A 25,990-nucleotide genomic window follows, 5' to 3' on the forward strand; every position below is an offset into this window, starting at 1 on the left:
GAACAGTGGCGGCGTGTGGTATGGTCCGATGAATTTCGGTTCCAGCTGATGGGTGCGTGAGAGTGTGGCGTATGCTCCATGAAGCTATGGATACTGCATGTCAACAAGGTTGTGTCCAGGCAGGTGGTGGCTCCATTCTGGTCTGGGCAGCATACTCATGGTCGCAATTAGGCCCCATTTTCCGGTTGCAGGGAGCGCTGACAGGTGCAAGTTATGTGGACATTCTTTCAGACCGTCTGCATCCCTTTCTGGTCATAGAGTACCCTGATGGGGATGCCATGTTTCAACAGGACAATGTGCCATATTACCACTCTGTGGTGGCGCAAAGTGGCTGGAGGAGCACTCCAGTGAAGTCACGACCATGGATTGGCCCTCCAGATCCCCCAATCTTGATCCGATCAAGCATTTGTGGGATGCTGTCGATGCTGGTGTACGCTCCATGAACCTCGCACCAACTACACAAGACCAATTGTGGGTAGCAGTGCAAGATGCGTGGTCCAGATCCTCCAGAATGATTCCACCACCTTGTAGAGTCGATGTCTTGCCGTACTGCTGCAGTTTTTAAGGGCTCGCGGAGGAGCAATTCGTATTAACATCACATTCAGTCTTCCCATGAATTTTGGCCACTCAGTGTATATTGTAGGCAGAATTTGTGATGGTCCCAGTGGAAGCAGTACCAGCAGTTTTTTAATTTTATTTACTATTTAAGTCTCACCGACACAGATCGGTCTTACGCAATGATGGAATAGGAAAGAACTAGGACCGGCAAGGAAGCGATTGTGGCCCTAATTAAGGTACAGCCCCAGCATTTGCCTGGTGGTAAAAATGGGAAACCAAGAAATACCACCTCTAGGGCTGCCGACAGTGGGGTTCGAACCTAATATCTCCTGAATGCATGCTGACAGCAACGTGACCCAAACCATGCAGTTATTCACTTGGTAGGGCCAGCAGTGGAGATGGTGCATGACCTGATACGCTGGCATTTTGAAGAGAGTGTTACTTCAGGAAACTGGCAAAAGGGAACTGTATACTTTCGGATATCCTCTTTAAAAAAAACAGTGTGATGTTATGGAGACAGTGAAAGATGAAAAGTGAACATCTATTTCAAGTACAATGTGGTCAGAAGCTAAATATTCAATATCGGATTCATTTTAGACTGCAAAAGATGTAGTCCAAATACTCACCAAAAGAATCTCAAATGCTGATGAGATATTAAGTTTAACCCTTTCAGACCACGTACGCACAACTGTGCGGGTTTGTATTTTATTTATGTCTGAGCGTATTTGATGTTTTCTTGGTGCTAGACCGGACTGCATTACTTGTGCGAGACACATAGCATGTACTTCAGTTGTTTTTATTTAGCGTTTGATCACCAGGGTGCAGGAAGAAGAGTTTAAAAATACAGTTGATCGGCAAGATTGCGGGAAGCAGTAATGCCAAAGTTATTTATTTATAGCATTCATATTAATCTAGAAGCTTTACTGAATATCAGAATGTAATCAATGATTGTGTAAATTTGTTAATGAATATAAATTGTGAAGATACAACAATGTACATAATACCATGAGGTTTTGAATTTTCCCTACTAATTTAATGTATTCTATTTAGTAAAGTTAATAGAAGAATATGCACAATTGTGCGGGCTAGGTTTCCCTACACACAATGCATACGGAAGTGCTGTGTGCTGCCACCAAGAGGACTGTAAAAGCAGAACTCGTACTCGATGTACAAAATGTAATGTATAAGATTTTAATAGTTTTAAATTGTTCCACACTGTAAAACAGAACATCTGATCATGTACATATGTATAATTACATGTATTGAGTTGAACTTTTATTTTGTAAGTAGTGAATTAAGTCTGACATGCACGATTGTGTGGGTGCTTTTTTTCCTAGATGATAGTTTTTATTTTGTAAAATAAACTATAAACATATGTATTTTAGTCAGTTTTTGACGTACAAACAAAAATTCACACCTCCAGTTTTCTTTCAGGTCTGAAAGGGGTATACAAAAGCTGTACAAGAGAAATTAAACAAAAGTGAGGTTCCAATAAGCAGGATCTGTTACATTCACAAGTGACAACAATCTTATCCTCAACACTAGGGTCATAGAGAAAAACAAAATATTGTAAAAAGAAATAGATTTATTGTATGCAACTAACTATTAAGAAAAACTTCAGACTTTTAATTCTACATTTATTTTACACTTGCTTGTATATCTTCTCTTTTATGTGTCCCATCACAAAAGGGGCGATTTGAAGTTTGCTTGCAGTTGCAAAGCCAATATTCCTTATCCTCAGGAACTTGGAACCTAACAGGTCGCAGTTTGATTTTTAAGTATGGATTCCTGTGAGTCCCATCACATAACGGCTGTAAACAGAAAAGAAAATTACTACATAAAAACTGCTTAATGTGGAAATATTCAGTTTGAGGCCACCCTTACAAATTTTTATTTTTACAATTTGCTTTACGTCACACTGACAGTGAAATCCTATGGCGACTATGAGGTAAAAAAGGGCTATGAGTAGGAAGGAAGTGTCTGTGGCCTTGATTAAGGTACAGCACCAGTATTTGCCTGGACTAAAAATGGGAACCATGAAAAACCATCTTCAGGGCTGCCAACAGTGGGGTTCGAACCCACTATCTCCTGAATGCAAACTGACAATTATGTAACCCAAACCGTGCAGCCACTCACTCGGCTCTCAATTCATTAAAAGAAAGTGAACATAACTTACATCAGTAGAAAAATATATTACTGTAAAACCTCATTAAGATGTTTCTGCAGTGGACAAGGAGAGAAAACATGTTGAATGAGAAAACATACCATTGAATATGCAAATGAAAACTATTCAACAGTGATACGGAAACATTTAATACAGTCTTTCGACATGCATGCATTTTACGTTGTGTATATACTAGTACAACAAAAGCTATATGTACCATTTCTGAAGAAAAGAATAGAGTATTAAAAGATGAGAAGAACACGAGAGAACAAATATGAAAAAGTTTTCTACTGGGACTTATAAAACAAAAGAAGTATATTAACAGGTCAGGAGGAATCCTGCTACCATATGTGACAGTACACTGTATGACCTGCGACTGTCTGCCGAGTGTTGGGCGGCCAGTACCAAACTCAACAACCTAAGGGTGAACCAATGGCATTGGGCAGAAGAGTTCCCTTTAAAGGGTTTGATGAAACCTCTGTGTAGGATATGACACAAGAATTCATCAATGAACTGCTGCCTTGCAGAAATGGCAGGGGACTACTAAAGGCTAAGGGAGAAAAAGCCCGATAGAAAAAATCCTCTTCGGTGATAGGCCTAGCAAGTCAGCTGGAAGAGGACCTTGCAAATTACTTTCAACAAAAGAATGGGCTTCAGAACAAAAAAAAAAAAAAAAAAATATCTCAATGAAGACCAAACTTGGAGTACGTTTGGAAATAATGACGACTCAAACAAGTCCGAAGCACATCCAAACAATATAAGAAAAACACCAAAAGGAGATGAAATAACAGAAAAGCCAGCCTCAGAACTGCTACCTTGAACATATTAACGCTGGAAAATGTAATGAAATAACAGATATGATGAAACGTAATTGCATTAACATCTTGGGTCCAAGTGAGTCAAAGTGGAAGGGATACAACATAAAACTACCGAATGATGGATACAAACTGTAGTGGTGTGGAAATAAGACAGAAGCAAGAAATGGAATTGGCTTTGTGCTTGATAAGGACTGCATTTCTGATGTTACTTGCATTAATGAGAGTATTATTGAAGCGAAGGTGTGTTTGAAAGGAGAATATCTAACAGTTGTAGAAGTCTATGCCCCTCAGCAGGGTTGTAGTAAAGAAGAAAAGCTGAACTTCCTCCAACAACTAGCAGACTGTATAAATGAGGAGAACCTATTACTAATGGGTGATTCCAATGCCCAGATTGTAGGTACATCTGGATAGGAAGGGATTATGGGGCCTTTCGGATATGGGACAAGGAACACATGAGGAGAACTACTTGATTTGTACTTCAGAAATAACTTTCTGATGAAGAGGTAATAGATTATATGATAGCTGAACTAAGGTGTGGAGAACAAGTGTGAGATGTGAAACCTATTCCTAGTGAATGTCTTGATAGTGACCAGAAGCTTCTGGTGGCTGACCTGACTGGAATCAAAGTGCAAAAGACAAAGACCAGGAAGAGGATACCAAGGATTAAAGACTAGAAGCTAAAGGATACACTCCTGAATGAGACAGAAACTACTGAAAAGGTGGAAAAAAAGCTGAGGACATATGTTTTGGTCTGAGGCAGAAAGTGCTCTACAAAAAGATGAAAAGTAGTAAGTCATTTGGGATTGAAGTTGCTGCAGGCATCATCAAAGCAGCAGGTATTATTATTATATTTGTCTTTATTCATAGTGGCAAAGTTAAGAGGTCCTCTCTAATTAACCACACTTCATTAATAGTGTACATCTGAGGAAAAATATTCATAATCTTATCTTAAAACCACCATTACAAACTAGAAGTAACATGAGACAAAATGTAAGCAGAATAAATATTATCTTAGAAACTACCATTGCAAACTAGAACTAATATGAAACAAAATAACATAACATAAGCACTATAAATATTATTAAGTGCCATCTACACATAATGTTTTACTGTCAGTCTTGCATGATCATGCCAGATTGGTCATGCAAAACGTTACGTAAGGTGGTAAGGAATGGTAAAGATCCATTATATTATAACAGAGAAGTAAAGAGACTAAGAAGGAGGTGCAGGTTGGAACGAAATACAGTTAGAAATGGTTATGGAAGGAGAAATTGAAGGAACTTACTAGGAAATTAAATCTAGCAAAGAAGGCAGCTAAGGATAACATGATGGCAAGCATAATTGGTGGTCATACAAATTTTAGTGAAAAATGGTAGGGTATGTATAGGTACTTCAAGGCAGAAACAGGTTCAAAGAAGGACATTCCAGGATTCATTAATGAACAAGGGGAGTGTGTATGCGAGGATCTTCAAAAGGCAGAAGTATTCAGTCAACAGTATGTAAAAATTGTTGGTTACAAGGATAATGTCCAGATAGGGGAGGTGAGTAATACTAAAGAAGTATTAAAATTTACCTATGATAACAATGACATTTACAGTAAGATACAAAAGTTGAAAACCAGAAAAGCAGCTGGAATTGATAAGATTTCTGGGGATATACTAAAGGCAATGGGTTGGGATATAGTACCATATCTGAAATACTTATTTGATTATTGTTTGCATGAAGGAGCTATACCAAATGAATGGAGAGTTGCTATAGTAGCCCCTGTGTATAAAGGAAAGGGTGATAGACATAAACCTGAAAATTACAGGTCAGTCAGTTTGACATGCATTGCATGTAAGCTTTGGGAAAGCATTCTTTCTGATTATATTAGACATGTTTGCAAAATTAATAACTGGTTTAAAAAAGGCAGTTTGGGTTTAGGAAAGGTTATTCCACTGAAGCTCAGCTTGTAGAATTTCAGCAAGATATAGCAGATATCCAGGATTCAGGAAACCAAATGGACTGTATTGCGATTGACCTATCTAAAGAATTTGATAGGGTAGATCATGGAATACTACTGGCAAAAATGAGTGCTATTGGACTAGAAAAAAGAGTGACTGAATGGGTGGCTATATTTCTAGAAAATAGAACTGAGAGAATTAGAGTAGGCGAAGCTTTATCTGACCCTGCAATAATTAAGAGGAGAATTCCTCAAGGCAGTATTATTGGACCTTTATGTTTTCTTATATATATCAATGATATGTGTAAAGAAGTGGAATCAGAGATAAGGCTGTTAGCATATGATGTTATTCTGTACAGAGTAATAAATAAGTTACAAGATTGTGAGCGGCTGCAGGGTGACCTCGATAGTTTTGTGAGATGGACGGCGGGCAATGGTATGATGATAAAAGGGCTTAAAAGTCAGGTTGTGAGTTTCACAAATAGGAAAAGTCCTCTCAGTTTTAATTACTGCGTTGATGGCGTGCAAGTTCCTTTAAGGGATCATTTTAAGTACCTAGGTGTTAATATAAGAAGAGACCTTCATTGGGGTAAACACATAAATATGATTGTTAATAAAGGGTACAGATCTCTACACATGGTTATGAGGGTATTTAGGGGTTGTAGTAAGGATGTAAAGTAGAGGGCATATAAGTTTCTGGTAAGACCCCAACTAGAATATGGTTCCAGTGTATGGGATCCTCACCAGGATTACTTGATTCAAGAACTAGAAAAAAATCCAAAGAAAAGCAGCTCGATTTGTTCTGGACAATTTCCGACAAAGTAACGTTACAAAAATGTTGCAAAGTTTGGGCTGGGAAGACTAGGGAGAAAGGAGACGAGCTGCTCGATTAAGTGGTATGAATGGAAATTCTAAGTTCCCATGGAGGGAATTAGATATTTTTCCACCAATAGAGCATGGTATGATGTCTCAAATATTATTACAATATTTATAAGTCTACCTGTTCAATACAATACAATATAATCCACTATTTCATATGGTTAAAATTTATACATAATACATAAAAGTCAATGGTACATGTTTCACCCTCCTTTACGGACATCATCAGCCTATATCAATCTTAAAAATAATACATATGGAGAATTCTAATCTTATAAATTATAGAGTAAAATGTTAACCAATGATTTCGTAAAATATTACACAATAACATCTAAAACAAGACTGTGACGGCCTTGAGTATAATCACAATCATCAAAGGGGGATGTTTCTTCCATTCCCATAGTATGAATCCAAGATGGTAAAATCACTGTCAGTTATTTAAAACAGAAGTGTGAACGTAATAAATATGTTAAAATGTATACGGTTGATATACCTGAAAGTAGAAAAGAAAATGGAACTTCTTGTGGAGGCGTTGCTAATGATAAAATGTTATGTCGAAGCTAGCGGATGTCAGTAATTATGTTGGTGTGGTAATTAATTGGATCCAAAACACGGTCAAGTGGGTGTTATAACTCCGTTGAAACATTTGTTGGAAGAAGTTCAAAATGACATTAGATTTGATATAAAAAAGAAATTACCTACACTAGCTAAAGAACTTAATGCTAAATCTGACTCTAATCAAAACACTTTAATACGTAATTTGAGAACTAAAATAGAAGATAATGACATCATAGTCACAAAAGCTGATAAGGGAGGGTCTATAGTATTAATGGATAAGGACAATTACATAAATAAAACTGAAGAATTTTTTAAGGATAAGGGTGTTAGCAGATGATGTTACTCTGTACAGAGTAATAAATAAGTTACAAGATCGTGAGCGGCTACAGGGTGACCTCGATAGTTTTGTACAATAGTTTTTATACAATAGTTAGCAAAGATCCTATCGTAAGAATACAACGCAATTTGAAATCTATAATTAAGAACTCCACATTCCTTCTCAATGAACAGGAACAACAGAGACTGATCAACATCAACCCCAGCATTCCAATAGCCAGAGCCCTACCTAAAATCCATAAAAACAACATTCCCGTACGTCCGATTCAAAACATAGCAGCCTGAGTAAGCTGGAAATGGATGAATTTATGAAGATCTTGAATTTTGTATTGAATAACAACTTTTTCTCCTTTAATGGAAAGATTTATCAACAGACTGGCTTAGCCATGGGTGACCCTTTGTCCAGCATCTTGGCTGACATTTACATGGACTCAATAGAGTATACGAAAATCAAAGAACATATAAAAGGTATATGTTTGTAGCTAAGATTCGTGGATGACACTTTTGTGGTTACTGACAAAAATGTTACTAACAGCGACGAAGTTTTAGAGAATTTAAATAAAATTGACCCTAATGTAAAATTCACTAAGGAAGGCAAAGTCAAACAGTCCTTAATTTTTTATAGATATAACGATCACGCGCGCCAATAATACTTTTGATTTTCAAATCTACAGAAAACCCACACAATCTCCTATAACCATAAATAATTCCTCTTTACATCCCAAATCTCAAAAACAAGCGTCATTCTATAATTTAATACACAGAGCTTTGAAAATCCCACTCTCCCCTCACAACTTAAAAATAGAATTAAACTATATAAGGAACTTGGCTAAACTCAATGGGTTCAAAGTTGAAATGATTAACCAGTTAATCAATAAAGTTAAATATAAACTATCCACAACTCTCATTCCGGATAAACCTAAAAAAACTAGTTACGCTACGTTTACATACAATAACCCAGCCATCCACCAGATCGCCAACACACTGAAGAAATATGACACTAATATTGCTTTCAGAACAGTAAATACAAATCAAAGTATATTTTTTAATCATAATAAAGTCAATTATAAAAACAGCCGTTTTTCGAGATCTGGTATTTACAGATTAATTTGTGCTCAGTGTGGATTTAGTTATGTTGGTCAAACTGGGTGCAGCTTCTATACGAGATATATGGAGCATTACAATGCCTTAAAACACAACAAATATTCAGCGATGAGCTCACACATGAGTGGAACAGGACATCAGTTTACATCAATTGATAAGGATCTCACTATTCTAAAATTTATAGGCAAAGGAAAACTTATGAATGAATTAGAAAGTCTTTACATCTTTTTAGACCAAGCCTATAACAAAGACCATAATCTTAATGATGCCACGGAGGCAAAAAATCCTTTATATGAGCTAACTCCAAAGTTATTAGGCATTGTGAATTCAAAACATAATACAATCCCAAAAAATCCTTTATATGAGCTAACTCCAAAGTTATTAGGCATTGTGAATTCAAAACATAGTACAATCCCACAGACTTTTGTTCTAAAGCTTCCACCACCTCATCAAATGTTAGGCCCGCCCATCTTGCTCCTAACAGCCCTCCAATAACAACACCTGCGCGCAAGGATCCACCCACCCTTATCCCCACTCCATGTCCTTCACTGCCTCAGCCACACCGTTATAATACTAGAAGTAGAAAGCTCAGTCAAGCTTGCGTTGCTGGAACAGCCCGACGTACTTAATACGCACCGTACGACTAAGTACCACCTTAGGCATTTTTGATGTACGGGAAGTCTCTTGTACAGTACTATTTAACTAACTTTCTTTAACATTTTGTTTCAGAAAAACTCGATCATTTCTTCCAACAAATGTTTCAACGGGGTTATAACACCCACTTGACCGTCTTTTGGATCCAATTGATTACCACACCAACATAATTACTGACATCCGCTAGCTTCAACATAACATTTTATTATTAGCAATGCCTCCACAAGAAGTTCCATTTTCTTTTCTACTTTCAGATATATCAACCGTATACATCTTAACATATTTATTACATTCACACTTCTGTTTTAAATAACTGACAGTGATTTTACCATCTTGGATTCATACTATGGGAATGGAAGAAACATCCCCCTTTGATGATTGTGCTTACACTCAAGGCCGTCACAGTCTTAAATGATATATAACAAAAGGGTCCATTTTGGTTTTAAACTCTCAAATGTTCACGTTTAACCACGTTTTAATCTTCAAAAACTGTTAATTTACTGTTGTTTTTTTTTTAACACACTTTGGTGCAATATCGTTGTTTTAGATGTTATTGTATAATATTTTATGAAATCGTTGTTCAACATTTTACCCTATAATTTATAAGTTTAGAAAGACTCCATATGTATTATTTTTAAGATTGATATAGGCTGATGATGCCCGTAAAGGAGGGTGAAACATGTACCATTGACTTTTATGTATTATGTATAAATTTTAACCATATGAAATAGGGGATTATATTGTATTGTATTGAACAGGTGGACTTATAAATATTGTAATAATATTTGAGACATACGTCAACTTCAATCATCATCATCATCATCGGTTTGCCCTTCCAGCGAGCCGGGTAGGGTGTTTGAAAACGAGCGTCTTCCAAAGTTGCCTATTCAAAAACATTTCGTTGTCCAAGACAGATTCCCAATTCCATCCTCTTCTCTCCACGTCTTCCCTCAGTTGGTCCATCCATCTTCTTCTTGGTCTTCCAGCTGGTCTTCTACCTGTTATTCTCTTTTCCAAATAAGCACATGGTAACCTTGTGCTATTCATTCGTTTAACATGCCCAAACCATTTAAGTCTAGATGACCTAAGTCTTTCCTCCATCGATTCATTTAGACCTAGGTTAGATCGGATCTCATCATTTTTCACATGATCAAGTCGGGTCTTTTGGAGGGCAGTTCTAAGAAATTTCATTTCACAGGCTTGAATCCTACTATGATCCTTTGATGTTAGTGTGCAGGTTTCCAGAGAATATGTAAGGATAGGAATGAAATATGACTTGTACAGGGTCATTTTTGTTCTTTGTGGGACTTTCTGATCCCATAGTAGGTGTCTAACGATGCTGTAAAAGTTAGAGCCTTTGGTTACTCTGTTTGTTATTTCTATCTCAGCTCTGTTATTACTAGTGATTACGCTTCCTAAATAACTGAATTGGTGTACTACTTCAACTTGGTGGTCCTGTATTTTTATGTTGCATTCTGTATAATGTCTGCTGATTTTTAATGCTACTGTTTTTGATGGGTTCAATTTCATTCCATAATCATCAAACTTCTTACACCATGCATTCAGATTATTTTGCACTCCCTCCTCTGTTTCATCCCATATTGCCACATCGTCTGCAAACACCAGAGCCTGAAGATCTTTATTACCTTTTCCTTTTAGTTCCTTTAAAATGGTATCCATAACTGCTATGAATAGAAGTGGTGACAAGGCACTTCCCTGTTGTACTCCTTTGGTTGTATTGAACCATTCAGAGTGACCATCTCCAATTCTGACACAGCTTTTACAATTACTATATAGCATTTGGATCTTCCTAATAAGGTACTCCGGTACACCAAGTTTTCTAAGACTTTTCCAAATAGTTGATCTAGGAACATTATCATACGCCTTTTCAAGGTCCATAAACACAATAATTAGGTCTTTTCCTCTTTCCCAGTGTTTCTCTGCCAACATCCTCAAAGCAAATATCAGATCTGTTGTGCTTCTTCCAGTCCTAAAACCATGTTGTTCCTCTTCTAAGATAGGCTCTAGTATATCCCTTACTCTGGCTTCAATGATCTTCTCCATAATTTTAAGGCCGTGTGATAGGAGGGTAATGCCTCTGTAATTTTCACTTTTCCTTCTACTCCCTTTCTTAAAGATAGGAACTATCACCCCTTTTGTCCAATCTTCACGTATTTCATTATCCTTCCATATTGTTCTGAGAACTCTATACAGCCACTGTATTCCTGGTGGACCAGCAGCTTTAATCATGTCAGCTGTAATTTCATCAGCTCCTGCTGACTTACCACTTCTCATCCTGTGGAGAGCTTGCTCTACTTCTGTCCATGTAATTGGGATATCTTCCTCTATTGTTTTCTGTCCTACATCCTCAACAGAGATCTCTTTAGGGCCATTTAGGAGCTTGTCAGAATAGTGCCCCATTGTATCCGTGATATCTTTCATATTGCGAACTATATTCCCATCTGCTGTCTCCAGGTAGCAGGTAGGGACCCTCTGCGGAGGCAGCCCTACCCAGGGAGTGGCGCCCCTGCCTACGTAAGTCCCAGACCACACTGACCCGGTGTGTATCATCTGGTAAGGGTCCCAGCTCAGGGTTATGGGTGAAGACCTCAACGGCAGTGAAGGCGGAGATGAAGATCATTGGTACGGCGGAACTGGCGGAAGAGGCATCCTTGCTTTTTGGGATAGTTGGTGTCAGGTCAGAATATATTCTGCTATCGTATGCGACAGTAGACGGTACTACCTGCGACTGTCCGGCCGAGGGTCTGGCGGCCGATACCAAACCAGGCAAACTAAGGGAAAACCAATAGCTGCGAGCAGAGGAGTTTTCCCTTAGAAGATTGGATAAGATGAGACCTTTGTGTGGGAAATAACACATAAATTCATCAGCTGCTGCCTTGCAGTGAGGCAGGGGACTGCCAAAGGCTAAGGGAGACCACCCTGAAAGAAAATCCTCTAGTACGTTAGGCCTAGCAAGTCAGTACAGGAGTACAATGCAGTTGCTTTCAAAATGAAAACGAGCCTCAGAAAGAAACATCAACTTCAATACGGAACCAAAATGAGGATAGTTACTTGTAAGTGGTATGATCCGAGCTGTCAGTGGAGAGATGGCATGGGAGGACATCAGTAGACGAATAAGTTTGAGTGGTGTCTTTAAAAGTAGGAAAGATCACAATATGAAGATAAAGTTGGAATTCAAGAGGACAAATTGGGGCAAATATTCGTTTATAGGAAGGAGAGTTAGGGATTGGAATAACTTACCAAGGGAAATGTTCAATAATTTTCCAATTTCTTTGCAATCATTGAAAAAAAGGCTAGGAAAACAACAGATAGGGAATCTGCCACCTGGGCGACTGCCCTAAATGCAGATCAGTAGTGACTGATTGATTGAACGTACGTGTGGACGGTAAATGCGAAGTCTTACTTGAAATAAATGAGTTTTGAAGACTGAGCAAAAGACTGATGGGCAAGAGTTTTGTGTTCATGCAAGATGGACAATAAGTGCTGCAGTTAGCTGGAGAGAAATTAGAAGCTCTCCATTCTGAAGATGCATTTGATGCTCATGGAAAACATTTAGCCCATAAATTATGTGACCTTCAAGGGAAACATCTCTTCACGCGAAAGCTCATTAACGATGTACTTTTTGAGGCCAAAATGGAATGTTCCTGCTACTGTGTGAACATGCAATTTAATGTAGTCTCTGTTTCAATTCTTCTGTGTAAGTAATAACACAGTGGGTCAGTGGGTCCCTGGCAAGCATAAAGGAATGGTGTCCCCTCACTGCTGCTTCACATATCATTTCATATCGTTCGTACATGCTTTTCTGATTCATAAACATGCACCCACGTTTGTAAATTGTGAACCATAAATTGCCCCGTAATTATCAAACCAATCTCTGATGTTTTGTTGCTTTGTTTTTAATTTCCAGTATTTTAATAGTTCATTGTGATGTGATGCGAGAAAGAAACGAAGGACAGTGCAATCACGCCTAGATGTCTGCACTAAAAGAAGGCTGCAGTAACTAAACTTACGCCCAGCACTCCTTAGACCTACTTGTAGCGTCACCCCCCCTGCTGGTAAAGGCTCCATGGGGTGCTTAGTTTGTGTTTTTATGCACATTTAAATGTCAGGTGTTGGCTCGTGATGTCATAGTTTCATCATGGCTGACCTTCAACAAGTTGAAGCGATGCACTGACTGAACTATGACATCATAAATATGGCTAGCATGGCAAGAGTCTTAGCGCTTGACAAATATTTTCATTTAATAATCAAGAATTGCAAAATATCATAATTTTTGCATCTAAGATCCTTCTTTGGACCTGGTGGTTTTTTTAGGTTAAAAAATTCCCGAGACCTGAACTGGCAATGGTCTGCTTCTGTACCGGACCCACACTTCCACTGACATCATTCCCACCAATCAAGTCAAAAGTATTCCATTACCAACCCGTGCACAATAAAAACAGACTACTGTAAATGCAATTTGTAACAAAACAATGTTCAATACAGAACAACAATAATTTCCCCTTTGCTTCAATCCACACCAATGATTTTGTGACTAGCCAGACCTAACCAATCCAGACCAATTGATTTGTACTAGCTGCCATGACAAATTCAGCTTTTTACCACTGTTCAACATAGAATGTACTGCTATCGCCCTACAGAATGCTAGAAGCCTAATACTGCTTCGCAGCTTCATCACAGTCCAATGGTTTTGTCAATAACCAGACCTAACCAATCCAGACCAATGGTTTTGTCACTAGTCAGACCTAACCATTCCAGACCAATGGCTTTATTACTAGCAGACATGTTAAATTAATTCAACTTTCCGCCACTGTCCAACAAAGGAAGTGCTGCTATCACCCTACAATATGATAGAGGCCTAACAGCCACTTTGCGGCCCTAACCTAGGGGCTTCCGCACTTAGACCCCCTTTGCTTGATCATAGTCCAATTATTCTGTCAGTAACAATTCACTTAGTTCGCAAGTTCAAAAGTTGCATTGCTGCACCTAACAATGTACGACTAGTTCTTAAGTTCAAGAGTTGGTAGCCCTGTGCATCACAAGATCACATCAACCACGAGAAGTCTGCGAGAAAGAAACGAAGGACAGTGCAATCACGCCTAGATGTCTGCACTAAAAGAAGGCTGCAGTAACTAAACTTACGCCCAGCACTCCTTAGACCTACTTGTAGCGTCACCCCCCCTACTGGTAAAGGCTCCATGCGTATAGCAATGTGCTGCTGCGGGTGGATACTACAAGAACTACTTAGAGGCATGTTCATCAACAAATAACCGTAAGGAGCTGGAGTATGTGCAATTATTACATGCATTTATTCAATCATTTTATAATGTTGTCTTTAGATTATTATTTTTAATGTCATAACGTTCCGGCAGAACTATGTGCTTACTGTTGGGTGCATTAATAGATACTATAATAATACAGACCTTTCTCTCACGATCTAGCGAAAATGATTTCAAAGACGGTGGATCTCAGCAGTAAATCGCAAGAAGTAACTCGGTTTAAATATTTGAATTAATACAAAATAACTCTTTACGGAACTTATTTTAATTTTTTTTATAAATAGCTTATCAATTCTATAATCTATTAGCTTCATAGTCCATATTGATAGTTCAAGCACACAAGTATGAAGGATGAGTTCTCCACCTAATCAATACTTTATTTTACAGTGTCAATATTATTTTCATAAAAGGACAGTATTGGTTTCAACTTGTAAATAGGTCATCTTCAACTGTTGAAGAACCTGCTTAATAGCGACTGTACAGAATAAATACTACTAAAATTAAAATTAAAAAAGAATGCCATTAAAATAAACATGAATGCCACTATTCTAAAAAATATATATATGGTACAATTTTGGGGGTTAGAGGGCTTTTTCCCTGGCCCCATGATTTCTACATATTTCAAACATTATATTTGCTGAGGTTGGATACAATTTAAGAGTTTATCAAGAATCACTGAAATTCTGGTGTCAAGCTCGAATATCTATGTTAAATGCTAATACTATGTCCAACGGTTTTATGAGATGTTTCAAAGTGCATTATTGGGCAGCAAATATGCGGGGACATCGTATTCATTTGAATATAATTTTTGAAATATGTAGATATCATGGGGCCAGGGAAAAAGCCCTCTAACCACCAAAATTGTACCATATGTATATATCTTAACCTTAAGTATATTTTAGAATAGTGGCATTCATGTTTATTTTAATGGCATTCTTGTTTAATTTTAATTTTAGTAGTATTTATTCTATACAGTCGCTATTAAGCAGGTTCTTCAACAGCTGAAGATGACCCATTTACAGGTCGAAACCGGTACTGTTCTTTTATGTAAATAATATTGACACTATGTAAAATAAAGTTCTGATTAGGTGGAGAACTCATCCTTCATACTTGTGTAGCTTAACAATTACAAACAAATTATTATAGCAATGTTATATTTGCAAAGTAAGCTGCAGTAGGCCATCTTTATTTTAAAGCACAGTAGTAATATACCATATTTCAATACAGAGCAATGTGTGAAATGTTATAGTATTCAGTCAAGACCTCACATAATCAGTTTTAAAATGCAGCATATAGAAATATAAGTACAGATATAGGTCTGCATTACATAATACCAATAGCTCACAGAAATACCTTATTTTACAAATGCAAAATCATGCTGTTGTGTATTTTTAAAACATTCAGAGCGCAGGTAACATCAGCGCAAGGACACAGATGTATACTCTCTGGAGAGAATAGCTGTTCTTCTCATTGGGACTTTCACTGTAATGAAAAGATACGCCATGCTGTGCAGCAAATGCATATCCAAATAAAATAATGTTAAGTGCTGAACATATATATTTAGTAGAGTGCTCAGAACACAGGAGTTGGTGATGAAGTGAAAGTATAAATAAGTATTGCTAATATCCTGCAAAGTACCGAGCTCGAGAACTGCAGTCGCTTAAGTGCGGCCAGTATCCAGTAATCGGAAATAGTGGGTTCGAGCCCCACTGTCGGCAGCCCTGAAGATGGTTTTCCGTGGTTTCCCATTTTCACACCAGGCAAATGCCGGGGTTGTACCTTAATTAAGGCCACGGCTGCTTCCTTCCAATTCCTAGGCCTTTCCTACCCCATCGTCGCCATAAGACCTGTCTGTGTCAGTGCAACGTAAAGCAAAAAAAAAAAAAAAATCCTGCAAAGTACTGTCAATCAACCACCATACCTCTGTTTTGACACAATTTGGTTACGCTCAGGAAAATGGATGCAGAACAATTTGCTAAACTATTAGATGCATTCAACCGACAACAGCAAACCCTGCTTACTCAGTTTATAACAATATTCCAAAGAGAATCAGGAATAGAAGTCTTGCATTCCAGTAACTATTGAAGTATACAACCATTTGAAAATTTTGATTCTAGGAAAGAAAAATGTGCATTCTATATGGAGAGGTTTTGCGAATTATGTAGCGATGAAAAATATCACTTATGAGGCAAAGAAAGCACCGCTTCTATGCATCTCTATAGGTTCTGTGCATTACAATCAGTCTCTCTGTGTTTCTAGGCCCAGAAAAATCGATCAGAACTCAGTCATTTACAGACATGGTTAAACTGTTCGCTCAAATACTTGTTCCCAAGAAAAGGGTCATTTTTTCTCAGCATTATTTTTTAAATGTCCATCAGAAAGAGGGACAGTCTATCGCCGATTTTGTCACAACTCTTCGAGCAATTTAGACGAGTGCGAATTCATAGTCAAGTGCCAATGTCATAATGTTAAGTGTTGAATATATACCTATATTTAGTAGAGTGCTCAGAACAGAACACATGCGTAAATTCGTATCGACGTCCCGAAGTGGTGCAACTGTTTTCAGGCACAACCCTGGCGGGAATGAGCTGTATATACAGTTTTTACCACATAACAGCCCTAATGCCCATCTTACATTTCTAGCGGTATCGGGAATCAAAAGCGGACACCTGAGGAGGGTGGCTAATAGCGCTAATCAATTACACTAGGAATTCCATCAAGTCAAAATCTGATTTTCTTTTAAGAACGAAACATGCCATTCTTTGTTTTAATAGCATGTATTTTTATTCCTTGTTCAATAGTATGTTTTTGAGTAATATTTATACTGAACGTGTGTATCTAATGTATTCGACAGACCGAAAAAAATTTAAGTTACATTTAACGGAGTTGACAATGGAAGTATGACTTCCTACTTAACAAAACATTCACAGGATAGATTAGTTCTAAGTGAACTGCATAAATAACAACTGGAATATGCTTACATTTCTCTGACGGAGAGCATTCACGGGAACAATTAATCGCCATCCTAGCAGCATTTACCTTCACTAACATATCACATTAGAAATAGGCCAAAACTATTTTTTTCTGAATATATAGATGAACATTAATCTCATTATCACTACTACTCATACATAAAAATCACTACGTTGCCTCTATCATGAAATGGTAGGGTAGCTAGTAACTGATGTTTCTCTTATCACATTAGCAATTGTTATTCTACTGCTATTTTCTGGGAACTGTTTTTCTTGTAAATATGATCACTTTCTGCAAGATTGGAAGAATTAGGCTGATAGCTGTCACATATAAAACACTTTTGAAGTCCCACTGTTAGTATTTAGTCAGTCATTGCAACACTGGGTGAGACTACAACAGATCGTGTAGCGACTCACTATAACAATGTTCGCCACACGCAGCATAGCGGTGCATTTCTCCCATTAACACACAGAGCCTATAGTACAAAAGCATCCATAGCCTATAACTTAAAAGTTAATTACATAAATAGAATCCACTGGGGGTAGCTGCACGAAAATTAATAAATATTGCAACATTTAAAAAAATTCCAATGATATTAATTAAATGTGTTTTCTTACTCTCCTTATGGATTAATAAGTAGATTGAACCTTTGTGGTTGCCCTAGTATTAGGACAGCTATCCCAAGTGGATTTGCTATATTTCAGTATATTTCTTGATCCTGATGTGACATGGAAGGTGTTGAACACTTTTAACCCAACATTTTATCCTCTCAGATTATTAAAAAAAAAACCTCTTCAATGCTATATTTTAAACATAAAGGAAAAAATACTGAACCTGTGATTTGCTATTGCCACAAAGACACCAGGAATACTTCTTATCCTTTTGAAGTCTTAACTTAAATGGTTTTTTGTCATAAATACGTCCATTCTCTGCTTGATGAGAAGCACTGTAGAGGTCGGCAAGTGTATTCTTTGGTATATCTGGCTCGGCAGCCTTACTACATAGAGAAGCTACCTAGAAAAAGAATTGAGATAAAATGAACAAAAATGATATAAAGAACCATCAACAGACATTACATTAAATAATACAGGGTGTCTCGTAGAAGTATAAGATTAGTCAATACAGTCTACACTTCTATTATACAGAGACAAAGTAGGTACTGTTCTTCGCGCTACGCTCAAAAACTACTGGACTTATTTTGACTAAATTTTCACAGACATCTTTCCCATGAAATTAGGAGTGACAAAGGCTAGGTATTATTTCACGGTAACAAGAGGAAACTGAGGAGTGAACAAAATTTGTCTCTTATCTGCTGATGATGGTGTTAAAAGGGGCCTAACATCTAGGATATTGGCCTCTAATGGTACAAGGTGGAACAAAATTAAATGATAATTAAAATTTTAAAATGTATCCACTGACTAGAATTTAAAACAAATGATGATGAAATATGATTATGAATTAAAATAATCAGTGGATCTAATCGCAATGCCTTATCTATACTATTATATAAAGAGGTAAAGTTAGTTTGTATGTAATGGCCAATCTCAGGAACTACTGGACCAATTCTAAAAATTATTTCACTAACAGCAAGATACATTATCCCTGAATGCTATAGGCTATATTTTATTTTCGAAACAATTCAAGGGAGGGGGAGATGGGGCGACGTGGGGAGATATAAAAATACTAGGCTAATATAGGCAAAATATTTGTCGTACAAGGACGAGACAAAACTCAATTTAAGCCCCTTGACGCGAAGAACAAAACTCGGTAAGCCGTACGGGCCTGAAAACTATGTTTTAAGGCCCCAAAACCAACCGTCATGGAGATATTGGCACCACACTACCCCTGTTCTAGGAATCGGATAATGAAATGAACTGCCATAACCATGGCAATGTCAGCTCCAGTATTCTTACAGCAGCGAGATTATCTACAATATATCACAAAAACCTAACTTGTTACAGACATGAAAATTGGTATTTGGAATCTCCTTTAAAAATAAAAGAACACAAATTTTGTTTTCAGAAAATCCACTTAAGGGGGGTAAAAGAAGTGAGGAAGGAGTTGAATTCTTTATACGAGGATACATATATCTCAGAAACCGAAGATGTTAGACGTTAAAACTGGTACTTGGAATATCTTTAAAAATAAATGAGCACACTTTTTTGGAAAATCCACATAAGAGGGTGAAATAATAAAAAAAGCGGGTGAATTTTTAAAATGAGTATCTTCTTCTTCTTCTACTGGTTATCTCACACCTGTAGGGTTGCGGGTGCAAACTGTGTCACACATGTGGATTTGACACTGTTTTACGGCTGGATGCCCTTTCTGACGCCAACTGTATGTGTAGGGATGTAACTACTATTGCGTATTCCTGTTGTGGTTGGTAATATGGTGTGTTGAGTGAATAGAAGAGGAGAGTGTTGGGACAAACGCAAACAACCTGTCCTCGAGCCAGAAGAATTGATCACACGCGATTAAAATCCCCGACCCAGCCTCGAATCGAAACCGGAACCCTGTGAACCGAAGGCCTCAACGCAGAAAACTCAGCCAAGGAGTGGGGCAGTTTTTAAATTAGTATACCTCATAAACTTGACATGTTACAGGTGTGAAAATGGGTATTTGTAATCTCTTTTAAAAATAAAGAAACACGTACTTTTTGTTTTCAGAAAATCAACTTAAGCTGGAGATCGAAAATAAGTGAAGAAGGAGTTAAATTCTTTTTATGAGAATACTTATATCTCAAAAACTAAAATGTTACAGATATGAATATTGGTATTTGGAATCTCCTTTAAAAGTAAAGAAACCCCCTTTTTTTTTTCTCTCGACTTAAAAGAGGATTGTTTCTCACACGCAGAGTTCCATGTCACATGTTCCAGATTTAGCTCTGCCAGTAGCCTGGTCATCTTAGCCGCAAAAAGCAATGCCACAAACGTGGTTTACAAAGAGGTTCTGGGGTAAATGAAATGCAATTTTTCGGTGAGTTTTTATACTTGAGGGATTTTCAGTTAATGTCTTAGTGCAGTACTGAGGAACAATTAATTTTTATTAAATTACGAAATCTTCGCATGCAAAGCCGTGGGTAACAGCTAGTTTTCCAATAAAATGATAGAAAATACAGATTACAATAGAATCAGGTATTGCCTTGAAGTGCAATCATATACTGTATATCTTTCAAATTAGAAGTTAAAATAACACATTAAAATACACAAACTAAAATAGAGTAATTGAATAAAACATAGTTAACAATAAAATAAAAACTAATAGAAAATACTATACATGATAAAACAGGCCACTATCCCTCATAAAATGGATGACAAGGTCTGCTGACTGCTCACCATCTCATAGGATGAGGGAGGTGGTACTCGGAAGTTTTATACAATGGTGCAGATCGGCCAGGTCCACGCACTCTGTAAGGATGTGTACCTACATGGTAAGATAACCACCGCAAGTACACACCAAGGGGCCTTCAACCTTCAGTAAGTAGGAGTGCATTGCTATACCATGGCCGATCCGAAGAAGACATAACAACACTGCTTCCCTCCCATCCCTGACCCGGTCGAATAACTGGAAACAGGCTATGGATTTTCATTTTTTCCTTCCCTCCCAGAGGCCCAAAGGGAAGTCTTCCATACCTTCATAGTTCCTTTTATCGCTCACTGCTTATCTGGGAGAGGAGTGGCCTGATACTCCATCTCCCAATGGGACATAACCAACTGTTTCAGCTGAGAACAAATATAACTGGCTGGAACCTTCTAAGGCAACGGGGCAATGTGACAGCCTCCATGGCAGCCTCATGAGCTAACTCGTTTCAGTCTAGACTCATGTGACTTGGGAGCCACATGAACATGATTCTGAGGCTAGCATTCCAACATCCGGACAGAAGGTCATGAATCCACTGCACCAGAGGGTGCCAAGGGAAACATACATCAAGAGATTGTAGCAAGCTCACGGAGTTGGTAAACAGCAGGAAGTGCTGACGTTCATTGGACAGCGCGTACAGCAGAGCTCCAAAGATAGCATTGAGCTCTGCTGTGTACACACTATAGGCTTCCGGTAGAGGAAAAATAAACCTGTTATTGTCAACAACGAAGGCACAGACTACTTTCGCTTCTGCCCTTGAACCATCTGTGTAAACAACTACTGAATCTGGATACCGGCTAACAACTGACAAGAAGAGTCTCCGATAAATGGAGAGGTTCAGTGCTTCCTTTTGAGCCGATGCGGAGATCCAGGATTATTTCAGGCCATTGTATTATCCATGGAGGTACCCCACCTGATTGTGTGACAAGACAAGGAACTGAAGGTACATCAAACAATCAGTGACTTCCATCCAAGTCTATACCACCAGCCACATTGCTCGTGGATAAGCAGCATACAGCCGATGGTATCCATTTTGCAACACGCACGGATAGCTTGGGTGGAGTGGCATTTGTCACACATTTGCAGCATAAGACAAAAGTATTCACTGGCGTCTCAGGCATAAAGGTGGCACACCAGATTCAGCGAGCAGACTGGCAATGGGGCTTGTGCGGAAAGCTCCAGCTGCCAACTAACTCCACTGTGGTGGATGCTATTCAGTTTTGCAAGGACGCCTTGCCTTGCTGATCCATATGCTGCACTGCCACAGTCTAACCTGCGGGACTCCATTTTCTTGAATATGGTATTGCGAGTATGTCCTCCCTGTGTGCCCTACAGAAATGTAGGAGCACCGTGCGGTCCGCCGCCCAAGTAGTGCAGCTAACAAATTTCAAATTATTCAGCTTCTTTGAGCATTTGGCTTTTAACTGACGCATGTGTGGCTCCCACGATAAATTGTTATTGAACAGGAGCCCAACGAATCGGTAAGTGTCAACTACAGGAAGAGCAACATCCCCTAAATAAAGGTAAGGATGGGGAAGAAGAGTGTGCTTCCAGCAGAAGTGAACAACAGAGGTCTCTGCAGTTGAAAACTGAAAGCCATGTTCTAAGATCCACTGTTCCACTCTCCTAATAACTTGCTGTAATTGTTACTCTGCAACCACCATATTTTATGAGCTATAATGCAGAGCAAAGTAGTCTTCATACAGCAACTGTATTACTACTAAACCAACAACAGCAACAATACAGCTTATTTACATTTTACAAAAACGTTAGATTTTATTGCTTACTAGCTGATGTACTATCTGTGCACTTTTTAGCGATAGATTTACACCCTAGTGCTAAATCGGTCGACTTCAGTTATCTTCGAGATTCGTACTGGCAACCTTTGAAACACAAACTAAGAATCTCTAATCATCGCTGTGCAACATCTGGCGAACACTTTAAGTACTCGTACTGTTGTTGTTTACACAGCAAAGCCAAACTATAGAATTCATGCTAGGAACACGTTTCACAACGAGAAATGTTATATAATATTATATATTGTGTGTGTGACACAGTTGTTTGCTTAAAATAATAAAAGTTTAGAAAATTCATATCGATTGATCATATTATCAATTCAATTCAGATTTCATTTCCATTCAGTTGGCAGTATTACCGGAACCGGCAGTACCCCCTTCTTACTTCTCCAACGAGTACAAAAATCTATCACTAAAAAGTGCGCATACTATACCTATGCTTCACTACGGAATTCTACACTGAATACAGAATTCTATGTTAAGTAGTATACATGTTGTAAGATTGTATTAAATTGCACAGCTCTTAACGTTACCTCAGAAACGCAAGGAGGAAGTCACCATGCGTCTTTTCTCATGTGAAGACTGGGTTAGGGAATTTTCAATGTAATGGTAGGCAGGCCCTCTTGCCTACCATGTCACAATCAAGTTGATGATTTTTCATTATTCCTATAAGTGTGTACACTGCTCATTCCAATCAGTGCCTCAGAGTAGGGATCAAACAGCTGGAATACTATGATGAACCAGTGTGTTACATACCAGTAATATCAGAAAATTTATGAACCAGAGGAGTGGCATGCTAAAAGAGAGAGTTATCTAACTCCCCAGCTACTTCCCGCCAATATTCAGGCAGGCTGTTATACCCCATACACAGCAGTAATCCCATCCATCGGAGATGAGTGGTAACAGAAGACATAAAGCACATCACAACAAACAATGGTCAATGAAATGTTATTGTTGATCAATTATATGAGCTTTTCTATATTGTAGGGCTTCACATTTTGTTTTCTTCAGACTCTGTGATATTAGAGCATCTAATGTCAAGTGAGTGCTCCTTCGTTTCGTGACTCCCGTAACGAACACATCTTTCCTCTATAATGAATGATTCTTAGGTAAGAAAAGCAGCAGTGAAACTTAAATATTATGTTGTAAACCTCGCGGGGCAGGTGAAAATGAAAACCTACAACCTCTTTTCATCAATGCTTTACTTCTCGCAGCCCAGCACTCGCTACATTCAGCTGCGCGCGGAACGACTGTCGTTTGGTTACATTATTTTCACTTCCCTATAATGTTATAAACGTTGGGCTGCGGGATGTAAAGTTTTACCATGGAGAGTGTTGCTGGAATGAAAGATGACAGGGAAAACCGGAGTACCCGGAGAAAAACCTGTCCCGCCTCCGCTTTGTCCAGCACAAATCTCACATGGAACGACCGGGATTTGAACCACGGCATCCAGCGGTGAGAGGCCGACGCGCTGCTGTCTGAGCCACGGAGGCTCTGCGGGGCAGGTATTATACTGTATTTCTACCCTCATTCTTCACATTGGTATCTTCAAGACACATAACCAGATCTGTACTACACTCGAACCTTCTCAACACATCTAATAATTTTTCACACCTAGGTCCGGAAATTAAGAAATCAAAGAACAGAGTAAATACCCACCCTAACAAAGGTATTAGTCGCTCTGCAATGACTAAAGCAACTCCGATTCAGTGTTAAGATACGTTTGCCACAAACACTGGCAACGAAGTTAAAATTCATTTCGAACAGGTAGAAAGCAGAGAAGAATGAAAAAAAGAGTTCTGTTCTGTTCGTGAAGTTGATATGGGCTCGTTAAGAATGAAGAAAAAAAAAGTACTATCCAACAGCTGATGTCTTCTTCCTCTGTTTTGTTTATCGGGCTTCGCCAACAGCTGATTTTACTGCACCATTCGTTCTTTCTTCTTCTTCTTCTTCTCCTTCTACTGGCATGTTTCAAGCGAGCACACATTCAAGCAAGGAGCATACAAGACCGACTCCAATCCTCAGACCGTAATGTATAAAACACATGGCGGCCGAAGTAGCCGGATTGCTGGTATTGGCTAACACGAAAATATCACGTACCGGTACATATTACATAAACGGCGGTAATTTAACATGATAAATGCACCATCATAGGGAAAATCACTTTTAAACGCATGAAAACGCTTCGGCAACAAGTACGCACCACATATAATCAACTAGAATCACATATATTCTACTAGAAAAGAGCCCAACATTGTGATTATTTAGAAATGTCAATTCCTCAAATAACGTTTTCTCTTAGATTTCACTTCGCTGGATAGATGAAAATACATGATAACAATGTTAAAATTATATTTATAACATCATTTTGAATGTTTCAAATTAAAAGAAGGTGCGGAATTCCTTGATTTATTCGCTCTCATGAGAACTGTGAAACGTAATTTGTTACCTTAGTTTTGAAGTGGTGGACAATTTCTTAAGTTTAACACCCAATGAATGGGAAGTACACCCGAAATAATAATGTTATTGGCTTTTCGTCCCACTAACTACATTTCTTACGGTTTTCGGAGACGTCGAAGTGCCGAAAGTTAATCCTGCAGTAGTTATTTTACGTGCCAATAAATCTACCGACACAAGGCTGACGTATATGAGCCCTTCAATTACCACCGGACTGAGCCAGGTTCGAATCTGCCAACTTGGGGTCAGAAGGCCATCACCTTAACCGTCTGAGTCACTCTGCCCAAGTACAACCGAAATGATTATGTTAACCCAATGAACGGCCCTGGTAATGTTAATATAATGTTGACATATGACATAACAGCGCTTCACACAATGATAGTAACCTTAGTAATGAAACGTTCAGACACTAAATATATAATTGGTTTTTACCCATTAATCAACACGAGTGCAAAAACTCTATTGACTAAACATTGATATTTAACAACATGGAGGGCCGATGACCTTCGATGTTAGGCCCCTTAAAACAACAAGCATCATGACAACATAGACGAGCTTCAGTTTGGCGCTGTCTGCTTGATAACATATAACCACAGCATGAGTCTGAAGGTGTTGGTAGTGTAAAATCCTACGTCACAAACCCAGCTCATCCCTCAAGTCACTATATTTTCTGTGTAACCGTATACAGATTGCTGCATCTGTCACACTTATAAGTTTTGTTATACTCCAAGATCCAGCCAAACATTTCCGCAGGCAAAGCACAGATTATTGTAAAATACACTCTCGTCTAAATCACTCGACATTTTGAAGCACATAGACACTGACGGAATAACACAATATCAGGTATATTCTAAATTAACATTTTTCGAGGAACACGAACAGTTTGGAAGTAGAGAAATGGCTTCCCTAACCTCAGACCTATTCTCAAAATGATGTATGCACGCCACAGTTTTCTCATGGACTTCAAAATAATCACGATGTATATTCGTAATCCACTTCTCTCTTAATGTTCTATTCCGTAGAAAACTTAAGAATTAGTTGTGTGAGAGGCATTGCCATAGTTAGACTAAAACCTGGTACACCTAGTGCAC

The 25,990-nt window shown here is 38.3% G+C and overlaps 1 protein-coding gene across 1 annotated transcript; it reads right to left on the reverse strand.

The window, feature by feature from the left end:
- Positions 1-1,417: 1,417 nt before the first annotated feature.
- Positions 1,418-24,377, reverse strand: LOC136865694 (CDGSH iron-sulfur domain-containing protein 3, mitochondrial). Its single transcript, XM_067142425.2, has 3 exons — positions 24,102-24,377; positions 18,121-18,300; positions 1,418-2,369 (listed from the first exon to the last, which is right to left on the reverse strand). Exons 1-3 carry the CDS (start codon positions 24,198-24,200, stop codon positions 2,196-2,198), a joined length of 453 nt encoding a protein of 150 aa, XP_066998526.1. The 5' UTR covers positions 24,201-24,377; the 3' UTR covers positions 1,418-2,195.
- Between the last annotated feature and the right edge of the window lie 1,613 nt (positions 24,378-25,990).

The sequence above is a fragment of the Anabrus simplex genome, chromosome 1 (assembly GCF_040414725.1).
Source record: "Anabrus simplex isolate iqAnaSimp1 chromosome 1, ASM4041472v1, whole genome shotgun sequence".
NCBI lineage: Eukaryota > Metazoa > Arthropoda > Insecta > Orthoptera > Tettigoniidae > Anabrus > Anabrus simplex.

Bases quoted from the DNA above. Each gene is read 5' to 3' on its own strand.
- LOC136865694 (XM_067142425.2), bottom strand. From the start codon at position 24,200: ATGAATTTTAACTTCGTTGCCAGTGTTTGTGGCAAACGTATCTTAACA. The intron at 18,301-24,101 runs GTGGGTATTTAC...TTCTTTTTCTAG, and splicing joins CGACTAATACCTTTGTTAGG to GTAGCTTCTCTATGTAGTAA. The intron at 2,370-18,120 runs GTTCAGTATTTT...TTCTGTTTACAG, and splicing joins GTGGCAATAGCAAATCACAG to CCGTTATGTGATGGGACTCA.